This window comes from Dermacentor variabilis, chromosome 6, assembly GCF_050947875.1.
Source record: "Dermacentor variabilis isolate Ectoservices chromosome 6, ASM5094787v1, whole genome shotgun sequence".
Classification (NCBI taxonomy): domain Eukaryota; kingdom Metazoa; phylum Arthropoda; class Arachnida; order Ixodida; family Ixodidae; genus Dermacentor; species Dermacentor variabilis.
The window spans coordinates 174048578-174061024 of NC_134573.1; the positions used below are offsets into that span (position 1 = coordinate 174048578).

A 12447-nucleotide genomic window follows, 5' to 3' on the forward strand; every position below is an offset into this window, starting at 1 on the left:
ACGGAATGGATTCCAAGAGAAGGGAAGCGTAGCAGGGGGTGGCAGAAAGTTAGGTGGACGGGTGAGATTAAGAAGTTTGCAGGGACAACATGGCCACAATTAGCACATGGCCGGGGTAGTTGGAGAAGTGTGGGAGAGGCCTTTGTTCTGCAGTAGGCGTAGCCAGGCTGATGATGATGATGATCATCATCATCGTCGTCATCATCATCATCATCCAAGTCAGCCCAGCTGACTTGGACCATGATTTTGAAAAAAGAACTTATGCCTTCTTTAGAATAGAAATCGCGTGGATGTTGTTAGCGTTTATCGAAACTTACATTACCATTTTTCGCTCAGCTTTTTTTAGTAATTAGCCGACATAAACTAATTAGCTTTTTAAATATAACTTTAAATGTTCAGGCGTCAATAGGAAAGTTGTGGAGCTTCACAAGTATTGCCCAACCCCGGTACTTCCAACAAGATAGACTTAACGTGGCCGTTTTTATCCGGAAAAACGAAAGCCCGCGGAGTTTAAAAAATACCACGTCATAGCGCGCTCTGTGCGCCCGAATGCACCGCGATTATAGCGCTTTCATGAGTGATTTGTAAAAACATCACCAGCGCCGCGCCTTCCCTTCACTTACGAGAAAGGGCTTCAGCCTTTGATCGGCTCTGACATTACCGGCAGCGGTTGGCGACGGCGCTCCGAAAAAGCGCTTCGTCAGCAGCCGCTCGCGCCTGTCGCCGAAGAACGCGCCGTCATCAGCCGTTTATTCCGATATGACGAGAAGAGCAATTTTTTTCCAGGGCTCAAGTCAATGAGGAATAGAAAAAGATACACACAAAACATGCATCATACATCTGGAACCTGTGCGAGAGAGAGCGTCATTTGTTACAACGCCGCTTTTCTTCCAAGCTGTGCCAGAGGCTAGATGCATGTGAGCTCGATTGTGTATTACTGTCGTGCCGCGCAACCGTTTCGAAGAATTTGTTTGCAATGCCTAAAGCATGTCGTACTCAAGCGAGCAGAAGGCGAACATGGCTTTGACCTTGGGAGCTGCACGGGGCGACAAGAGAAAAGCTGACAAGGTATACCGAAATTGGCAATGTGGGGGAATACCTAGCGCGAACGCAATTATGAGGAGTATACTTGTCGCTGAAACAGGTAGCTTCAAGAAGACGCGGCACAGAAAGGGAACCGTCAGTGAAGAGGCTGAAGGAGAAATTTTGTCTTTCATGACTGCAAACCGTCATTCCAGCGTGCGTGATGTGAGTGGTGAGGTTGGCATTTCAAAGTCAATGTCAAGAGTTCTCAGGAAGGCTGAAATGCATTCGTATCACCCCCAACTGCATCAAAACTGCAAGAAAGAGACTTTCAATGGCGGCTTGATTTCTCAGATTGGATCCTTGTGAACACTGACGAAATACCGGTTCTTGTTGACAAAATGCTCTGCACAGATGAGGCAACCTTCTCGAGAAATTCTCAAGTCAACGTCCATAATGCGCATTGAGCGACACGAACCGGCATTGGGTGGCGCAGATCAGACTCCAGTACCAATGGCCATTCAGTGTGTGGTGCGGTATCTTTGACGGAATAATAATTGGCCCCATATTTTTTGACCACATGCTCACTGCTCAGCAGTACGTGAACGACATCTTGGAAGGCCCAGTCGAAGATTTTCGCTGTGATCTTCCTCTTGCGTTTTTAAAGCGAACTTGGTATCAGCACGACGGTGCACCAGCTCACAGCAGCAGCCTTGCCCGAGCCTGGCTTGACGAAGCCTTCAAACGCCAGTGTGTCGGGCGGCATGAAACAGTGACATGGCCTGCAAGGTCACCGGACTTGACACCTCTTGAGTTCTTGTGGGGACATGTGAAAGACCGAGTGTACCGCAAACCCACAACTACACCAGAAGCGCTAAAGGCAGAGATTGCTCGGGCCTGCAGCGAGATACCGTCTTGCATAATCAAAAAAGCTACATCGTACGCGGTGAAAAGGTTCGAATACTGCATTATGGCAAAGGGCGACTTGTTTGAACGCATTCTTTAGACAGACATTACAACGAATAAATCACTACAACCGTTATCCATGAAAAGAGCCATCTGTGTGAAACTTTTGTAGGACGTGGAAAAGGCACGTAAGTAAACATGAAATTACAAATTCTCTGCCGATAAGGAATGGACCGGAAGCTAAAAATCAACCTTCCGTGTCCGTTTACAATTCTTCCTTTGTGACAACCAGCGTAATTCGCACGACGTTATCAAGCTTGTTATAATGCGTGTTTGCTTGTTGGGTTCTTGCTCCCAAATTCGAACTCACGAGCTTGTCATTTTTCCTCCGCACGCATTCCGCTAGCGTGAGAGTGCAATTATCGCCACAGCAACGGGAGCCGCGCTGTATTTCAACTTCCGCCCGAACCCATTGGCGTTTATCTCGGAACCAAGCACAACGCGAAGCTCTGTCGTGGGCAGCACGAAAGGCGCGAAGCGAACGATGCTTTTTACAAAGCACGCTTGAGAGCGCTGTAATCGTGGCGCATTTAAAGGCGCATTCGGGCGCACAGAGCGCGCTGTGACGTGGTATTTTTAAAAGTCCACGGTCTTTCGTTTTTCCCGAATAAAAACGGCCATGCTAAGTCTATCTCGTTGGAAGTGCCTGGGTTGGGCAATATTTGTGGAGCTCCACAACTTACCTATTGACGCCTGAACGTTTCAAGCTATATTTAAAAAGATAATTAATTTATCTCGGCTAATTACTGAAAAAACGACGAGCAAAAAAATGGTACTGTAAGTTTAAATAAACGCTAACAACATCCATGCGATTTCTGCGCTGAAGAACGCATAGCTTTTTTCAATATCTTGGTCCAAATTAGCTGGGACACCTTTATATATATATATATATATATATATATATATATATATATATATATATGAATCCACATCTTTTTATTTAAAAGGGAAGTAGAGAAAACGCCGCCGGAAGTGGAGAACAATTCCGTGTGTTGTTTTGAATGACGCTTCTACACTTATCGGTCGAGCCGTCTGACGTAGCCACTGTGATGTGTTTATGAGGGTGTTTTTCTAACCTTCGGCAGTGGCCGCAGTACGCCTACAACCGCAGCATCCTGCGCTCTACGCGGTTGAACAGGACTGGCGGCCACGCATCGTTGCGCAACTTCCGAAGTAACAATACGAGTCGGTTTTAGCACTTGGTAGAGCATTAAACCATGGACCCAAAAGAATTGTGATTGTCCCGCAAATATATTTGACCTATAATTCTTCCAGAGCTAATTAAAAGAGAACGCTACTATGGTCGGATACAGCTTAAGTCGGCAGTCAAGCACCGCCCAAGCCCTCATAACCGCCAGCCACTGTTCCTCCGCGAGGCTGCAGTTAATTCGTACTCCAAACTTTTACTGTTACCCAAATAAGGCGGTAACCACAGAAACAAAGTTATTAGCGCGTTATTTTAAAGGTTTACCTCGCCTATTATAGTGCAATGGCCAAAGCCTAATTCGTTACTGAGCTGAAATAAAAGGCTTGCTTCGCTGCAACTATTGTCAAGTTTCACTTCAGTTGGCAGTGAAGTTTCATGAGTAAAACGGGTTCACCAGTGAAATGAACGGCACCGCAGACTTTTGAAGAGTGAAATGCTCAGACTCCATACACCTTGTGCATGTCTGCTGCACACGTCATTGCTTCCGCTTGTGAAAAGACTCTTCAAGAACAGCAGGCGCTCCGGAGGTGTCAAGTACGACGCCATTTCGAAAAGGCCGCATGACGACGAGTTTGTTTGCTTCTGTGATTGGCTGGCAGTGTAACAGAACCCTTCGCGGTCCGTGTGCCTTGGCTGCCAACTGCTGTTTTTTTTTTTTAATTTGTATTCTATTGTAGTAACCTTTATTTTACACCTTCGCTTGTTTACTTGTCCTTAGCAGCGTTCTTCCTGCGCCATATTCCTGCGCGAGTACATTTGACGTGGTTCCTTGTTCGCCAAGTAAAGGAGAGGTGTATCTCACAGGTGTAACTGTGAGATACACCTTATTCCAATTCTCTTTTGCGGGTTTACGCTTCTTTATGGCGAATGGTGGGCGTTATTCACATTCTTACTGCTAAAGATATGCCCCCGCCTCCTCATTTGCGTAGAAAAGTTACCCCCCCCCACTCGAAGAAAGAATCCTGGGTACGTGCCTGCTGGGCAGTATTCGGTAAGTAACACCCACCCTGGTGATTTAGTGTCTAAGGCGTTGCGTTACTAAGCCCGAGGAAGCGGGATCGAATCCCGCCTGCGGCGGCCGCATTTCGATGCGGGTGAAATGTAAAAAACGTCCCTTTACTGTGCATTGGGTGCATGTTAAAGAACCGCAGGTGGTCAAAATTATTCCGGAGTCCCTCACTACGGCGTGCTTCATAATCGAATCGAGGTTTTGGCACGTAATACGCCAGACTTTAATATTAATTTCCTTTCGGAAAGTAACGCTCGTTTAAAAAAAGAAGTCACGCCAATTGATATTGTGAACGAGTTCGTCAACAAAGTGCTGACAAGAATTAGTGATAGCACTTGCACGGGAATCTGAATTAAATAATGTAGCGTAATTAATTTGTAACGCGTCGAATTAATTTTAACTGGTGATCAAATAGGAAGCAATAAGTATGATCGAAACCATAGGCCCAACTAAGCACATCGGTATACTTACTACCCGTACTTTCCATTCATGCAACGCGAAGACAAGAAAGTTTCTCCCTCCGCATTGAATCGCCATAGTGGAAGCTCTTGCACTCGCTGAAATGTGAGGTTTTCGTTCGCTAACATTGCGGTAAAAGTCTGTGAATAAGGCAGTGGGGTGCTTTCTGTAAGCAGCGGTAGTGAGTGAAAAACAGTGATCGGGGGGGAGGGGGGGGGGTTGACAGATGCCTCTTGGCGTTTGCACCGACTGACCTTTTTTCATATCTTCCTTTATTGTCTCTTTCTCTCTTCTACCTAGAGGCTATGTCTCGCTAATGCATCTAACCTTCGCACCCAGTCCTCACAAGAGTAACATCGAAACAACAAAATAGTCGTCGAAGTTCTGCGCTTCTTTCTTTCTCGCAACAGTCACTTACTCGGGACGTTTCGCGGGTTCCTCAGCATTGCACGGTTTTAGCGAGATCGTGTCAAGTTCCTGTTCGCAATTGGATCACGTCTTCGGCAGTGATGAACGAGTTGCGTGTCGGCACAGCGAATGCACGCGGAAGGCGTTGCAGTCACTCAGCAACTGGAAAAAAGTTGGCAAACGGTCTGCAGAAGCGAACACGCCCAAGCGCGCTAACAGAAGCCGAACACTGCGGGATCTTCCGTGTCACCAACGTTCAAACAGGAACACCCCACGAGAGGTCGCGCGTGACGTTTTTTGGCGGAGCCATGCTGAGGTATGACGGGACGGTGTATGTGGTTGGCTTTACGCGGCCGCGAGCTTCGTTATACACGATCGATGTCAAACTCAATTGCGATTCCAGCCGTGCGCGCTCGCAGTTATTATTCGAAAGCGCGCCAAGGGCGTGGGGAGGGGGGGGGGGTTACGTATATGTAAGTGCATGAGAGTTTTGATCTAGAATTTAGAAATTCTAAGGTGCTGCCTCAGAGCGGCGAAAAAAAAAAGGAAAGAAAGAAAGAAAAAAGCAGGCAGGTAGCTCACAAGCCATTCTATTCCTTGAAGGAAAACTGTCCTGCAAGTTCGTGAAGGAACCCAATTCGTATCGTACCGTCCGGTGGCCTCCTCCGTTCAACACGGAAGCGCTTGCAGAACCAGATGATGTGCTCTCTGTATATCGCCCTCTTCTTAGCACTCACTGCAAGATGGAGTAGCGGCACGGCTGACCTTAAAATACAGGTGCGTAGGATCGGTACTCTGTACACATAGGGCGGTGGCTTCCATGCAGCTAAATCCTTTTACAACACAGCGCCGATGCGGTGGAAGCCATGTTTCTAGTGGACAGAGCTTTTAAGGAAGCTATGAGTGCTGTAAGCTCACTTAAGCGTCTTCCAGAAGATACTAATATCCCCTCCAGATTTGCCTTGTAGCACAAATCTACCAATGTGCTTATCAGCTTGGGATGCGCCAAAACATAGTCTTTAACGAATGATAATGAATATTAAGTAATCAGAAACGAGCCAACGTTCGCTCTTACCTCCGTCTGAAGGTTGGGTGACGGCAGGCTGAGGTAGGCTGCTTTGCCGTCACGGCAAGCTCCAAGCCCTGCGTGAGAAAAAGAAAAGGAAAGGCGAAGAAGACAGGCGGTGAGTGTCGAATGCAAGGTTCAGATGGGAACAGGCAGCTAAGTACACACACTTCAGAGGCTTCAAACATGTTACTTATTTTTTTTTTCTCTGCGACAACGGCACGATCGAAAAACGAGGAGCTTCTTTTCCTTGACAGGCATGCGTGATATTTCTTTCCCTCTTACCCATCCCTAAGTGAAGGGCAGTAGGCCTGATGTTTATCTTCAGGATAACCTCACTGCATTTTGCATCTCCCAACCAACGTGAGACGTCGTTCCCGTTAGGTACATCTGCTGGCCATGCGACCGACAACACAGACGCGTAGGTCGCTTGTTTTACTAGGTTGTGTGTCCTCTATTCCAGTTAAAAAGAGAAAGAAATGGGCGGTTTAAATCCTCACTCGGACTCGGGAAACCAGGACAGCCCTTATCAAGCGCGCACTCCTACAGCGCCAGATATGGGAATTTAAGTTGGCGAAATCCTTGCGCAAATACAGTGTGTCGCTCGGACGCAATCTGGCAGAGGAAAACTCATTTTCGCAACGTGCAGTGTAGGCCTGGATTAGCCTGTGCTCGCCGGGCGGAAGACGACGAGCACCGCCCTTAATGGAGGCGTCGATCATTCAGGCGTATTAGCGAAGGATCTTGTGTAAACTACAGTGTGCGCAGTACTTCCTTCTGCGCGCCATAGGCAACGTGTATTATTATAGTGTATATAATTACATCGGATTGTATAAAAGCAAATAACGTGTGAAAGTTGCTACACGAAGTGCGCCATCTGCTTCGGTGACAACCATATACTGTCTGGAAAAGCGCACACACACTGGCAGCAATTAACTGTCTTGGTACAAGCCATAAATCGATAAAAAATGCTAAAGTAGTGACGACTGTCACGCTAAGTGGATCCGTTCGTAATCTATAGACAAGCGCAGCAAGAACACATTTTCAGCTCGTTGCGGGGTATTTCCATATTGACGCGGCAGTGAAACGTTGCGCCAACCTAGTACCTCCCCCCCCCCCCCTTTTTTTTTCCTTTTTGCTGGCTACTGTGGCACGACGGCTGCGCACATGATGAATCCTTTTCGAGGGAATCATTCGTGACGCAGCCAGCGGTGACGAAACACTCCGCAAATCAAATTAATGCCCCTCCTCCTGCCGATTCCAAGGTTTCCCATCATCTGCTGAACGAAGCACCACCGAAAGCGTTGGCTGCTGGCGTGACTCGACTTCACTGCCGCCCGTTCCATTAGTTATACACACCAAGCATCCTGCTGCCTGCACCCACGGGAACGAGCCACTCTGCCACCTTCTCTGCCTCTCGCTTTTCCATTTAAGTGCCCTTTTCCGTCATACACGTGTGGCTTGGGAGAAACAAACTTTCACTACGATATTCGTGCTGGTTGTGTTTGTAATCTTATTTGGCTCTTTGCGTTACGCTCTTAAAGGAGATGAAAACAACAGCCCATCAGTGACAGCTTGAGGAGCCCTCACTTTCATCGCGGATAATGACAGGAGGAATAAAATTGGAAGGTGATTCAACTTCTAGTCGACGTAGATGAAAGAAAGCCTGAACGAGTTGGGGGAGGAGGGGGGGTGTGTGTTGAGAACGGATGTACGAATGAGATGTTGTTGTGAGAGCCGCGCTTACGCGACGTTTCATTGGCTTCAAATAGAGGTTAAATAGCCTTCCAAATTTGTGTCATCAGTTGTCACCGCCATTATCATAGTCATCACATACCTTGTGGCCCCTGTTGCGCACTTATATTTAGAGTGCATTATCCGCGGAATCGGTCCACGAAAGTGGTTAGAAACACACGTGCCCTATGCGGAAATGCGGGGTTAACTCGCGACGAAAGGCTTCGTCTTCTAAGGACCTAAATGGTGTAACAGAAATAATATGAGATTAGGCGCTGTACATGACGAAGCTCTGAGATCGATGTTATAGTGCCGATGTTACAGTACGCGATACGATTGAGCTTTATAATGTTCTTTTTTTTTGAGGAGTGGATGTAGAAAATACGTAGAAAACAGTCGGTGTCACGAGAACCGAGACATAAATTGCCTCTCTTCCTCGTTGACGTTCTTTGTCACCCAAACGCTCGTTATAGACGTAATGCTTTTGTCACTCAAAGCGGACGAAGCGTGTTTTCTCCTTATACCAGAACCTTCTACATATGTATTGCGCCGTGATGGCGGAAGAACACCACAGCGCATGCGCAAAAAGCAGCGCTGTTCTTGTGAACACTTAGTCCCGTACAGTGAGGGAACGGGTTATCCGGTTTGCTACTGCTTTCTAATAAAGAGTTTTAGTCATGCGTCGTTTTCGTATGAACCTGCTCCCTTATCGCAGTACGGAAAAAATTACCTCGTGGTCAAGGGGCTTTCCAGTGCGGTAAAGGAGCACTAGAAAAGCTCAGTAATGACCCTAAGGTAAACTACTTATTTTTTTGTGCAGAAGCCAGTGAGATAATATTCGCTAACATTTCCAATTTCATCCAAAATAAATAAATAAATAAATAAGTAAATAAATAAATAAATAGTGCGAAACGCTTTTTCGCATTTCATTAGAAATGCTTTAGTCCTTTGTGACGTCTTACCACTACGAAGCTTTGCCAATGTGCCCACATTTCAGGTCATTTGTGTATTCAAGAAGGCGTTTGTAAGTTCAGGGAGTAAGAAAAGCATGCATACTACTTCAGCTTATTTACTAAAGACGGGGCTGGGTGGAGCCGCGAGACGTCGCCATACAATCCGCCCGTAAAAATTATTCAACCGTACTTTATTTCCGTGCTTGAGATTCTCTTCATGCTTTTCTATAGGAACCGGCTTGACTTTATTTTTTTTTTCATTTAATAATAATAAAAAAAACGTGTACGTTAATCGCAAGCGACCAAAAAAGAAAAATCACTCTGATTTTACGTTCGTTCAGCTAGTTGCTGGTGCATGAGGATCGTTCCTGTTTTTTATCCGTTTCGAAAGGCCCATATCTTTTAGCTTCGGTAAGCTTCCGTCGTCGAGCGGATATATGTGCTCTTGAGCGCACTCGACAAAGTAATTGGACTCGGGTGCTTTCTTGGCGGGATCTCGCGCGTGCGCGCCCACTTCGACGACGCAGCTGCGCGGCACTTGCCCCCCCCCCCCCCCCCCACCGTCTTTTTTGAGGGCGACGTCCCCCCTAGCCGAGAAGGTGGAGATAATGCCATTTACGATGACGTAGTATGCTCCCGTGAAAGCCACACGCGCGAGTCTGCCAATCGCAGTGCGAGACACCTACGCAATCTTGCAGCGACGGCCTTTGACCGTCGAGTTGTTTTGACGGCAAAGGCAAAGCTGCGCGCGCGCCGCAAATGCCGGACAGTCTCCTCCGAACACCATTTCCAGACGGTGTTCGAGTTACGCGAAAACTGGCCGAGAGAGTTCACATTTCACGCTAAGCGTCGGCTGAACCTTCCGTCTGTACAGATCGCATTCTACTCAGTTTAAAAGAGAGAGATGGAGAGAGTGCAGGCGTGCGCCGCACTATGATCTGCCACGACCCACAAACCACGGTTGCTGCGGCCGAATTCCGATGAAGGTGGAACTCAACAACACCTCTTCAGGGACTGATATTGACGGAACCGGCGGACGTTATGCAACTATACGTCTATAACGCCGGCCATGCAAATAACGATGCAAATCACGTTGTCAGGTATTTATGAGGGGGAGCAAGCGCTTCGCTTGCTGTTATCAGCTCACCTTCTATTCGTTTTGACATCGGCCAGTGTCGCTAGCTGGAATGTCAGAATGACTTGCCAGGATTTTCCAAAGAAATAAAGACGCAGAGTTCTGCGAGGATTGGAACTATCGACCCAGAGATCTCCAGTTGAAGATTCTACCTCTCAGTTACTCCACTAATGTTTTTTTTTATTGTCTACTTGCCATCACGCACAAAAACACAACACTTGACTAATGGTAAAAATGCTCGTCACAGCTTGGCTCCTCAGTGCATGTGCGAAATACACCTTACATCTAGCTCAGCCCCTTCGTCGATGCTGCAGCAAATTAAGAACACTGCGCCTGGACAATACTGTGCCTATAACGTCATAACCGCTAGTTAAAATGATTGGCTGACGTCCCATTCTGCAGCCTATTCATACACCAGCGCCAAGGCGAAAGAATTTAGGCGAAACCGGTGGCATAAAGCGAAAGGTTTAGGAAGAAGAAGAAGAGAAAAAAGAGAGAGAGTCGTGTGTCTCCGCTTCTCCGCTACCAGGGAGCGTCACCTACACAAAAGAAGACGGCTCGACTAGACGCATCACTCGGTAAATTTTCTTCCTCTCTAAAGCAGATCGCCTCGCGCACATTTTCAAATGTTTAATCTAAGCAATATCGCATGAAGCTGTGCAACATTTATTGCGTATAAAATTGCGCCAGCCATCGCGTCAGTGCACTGCATTGTTGTTGTGGCCCGAAATCATGGCTTAAACCTACGAGAGTGATTGGCCACGCTAGAGTTAATGAAAAGTACACCCACCGAAAACAAATTATGAAGAATACATAAAAAAAAATAGAACAGTGCACAACATAAGGGCAACCTAATTTTGATAAGAGAAAGATTAAATACACACCGTGCGCAGTCGGCCACTCTTTGCAGGCTAACCTGCTGGACACTTCAATAAACTTATGCAGTGCTACAATAATGGACCTGTAGTTCGTATACCAAGCTGCCGCCATTGTTCCCTTTCGCCACCTCTTCCACGTGCAAAAGCGGGGCGCGGCACAGACACCCAACGACCCCATAACACAACGATGCTAAACTGCCACCTGCCGCTACAGCTGTCACGGACAACCCTCTAAGGTGCATGACAAAATCTCGGAATCATTAAAGTAGATGTGCATGACCCAATCTACACAGTCAGCGCAATACCGGGCCATCTCGCGGCAATTTTGTTGCTTGACTACAATACATAATGACGTTTTACAGCGCTGGTAATATATGTAAACAATTTTGTGATGCTTTGTAATGCGTTTTATTTCCAGCTCATTTCTATCCGTTTAGCAGAAACAGCCTCTTCTTCATGAGATTGATGGGCCATTACCGGATTAAGTGTAGTTAGTGTTACACACCTACTCTCATCACAATCCTTCCGTGAACCATTAAACCTGTCCGCCATTAAAACTTTCGTGGTACCGAGTTTTGGGTGAGATTTAAAGGGCCTCAGTCGGTCTCTCACAGCATAATTTAAGCATTGGCACGTAAGAACTGCATAAATTTAGTATTGTAATCTCAGCAACGTATTAATCTTGGCTATATATAGGGTAACGTCACACTAGTGGGGTTTCTTCTAGTCGTGCCTAAATATACGCTCGTAAGGTGATTCGGACGCAGCTCGGACGAAGGAATGGCAACGCCGGGATGGTGCCTCGTGACGTGACGCTTCCCTTTTTTCGCAGCGTGTGTTTGTCATATTGAGGCTAACCCAACATTGTATAGTGGAAGTTCCCTCAGCGGTACGGAATGCTCGGTTACCGCGCAGAAACAACGAGGCCAAAACGTGAAAAACAAGTCCCGCGTAGGCTATGGGTGCCGGTTGACACGGGAGAGTCTCAGATGATGTCACTTTCAGCACGGAAGGACCAATAGATAAACACACACCACGAGGGATGGACAGTTGGACGTGTTGACTCGGCTTCCTAATTTCGCTACCGGCCGTCAGAGGCCTGGTGATTTGCCTCGCTTCATTGTCAGGTAATTCGAAAACACGGCGCTGTCAACACAAGCTGCTTTAATTCGACGTCACTGCGACCGGGTCGAGTGATGCAGAACGAGAAAGAGGTGACCGAAAGACTAAGCCAACATGCGGACTGCGCCAACAGTACGCCGCCAGATGGATCGTGAGTAAATACTTTCGCGTCCGTTGGCGGTCCGATGAAGAGATTTCTCGGACGGCGCCAAAAGACCAGCATGGGCGACTCGAATGGTAACTTCGTCGCTATTAATGCGATAGAAACTTCTCGCGTGACGTCGCACCCTGCGAGGCTGGCAGTGCTGCAGCGGCGGGAATCCGATGACGTCAGGGCATTTCTTCCACCCTGTCCGCGCATTGTCTCGAAAATAGAGACGATGGCAGGAGCGCTTCGCTTCGTCACTTCTGCTCTCGCTGGTGTAACCACTCGGCGCACACTGAAACTTCTACCCAATAACTGCCCCCTTCTCCTACCCCACGTCGA

The 12447-nt window shown here is 47.3% G+C and overlaps 1 protein-coding gene across 2 annotated transcripts in view; it reads right to left on the reverse strand.

Moving 5' to 3' along the window:
- The window catches only part of LOC142585830 (uncharacterized), a 339390-nt gene that overhangs the window by 51751 nt on the left and 275192 nt on the right, over nt 1-12447 (reverse strand). For both annotated transcript variants that reach the window (XM_075696858.1, XM_075696857.1), the window contains exon 6: nt 6148-6215. In XM_075696858.1, the coding sequence (XP_075552973.1) occupies nt 6148-6215 (68 nt within the window). The remainder of the gene's footprint in view (nt 1-6147; nt 6216-12447) is intronic.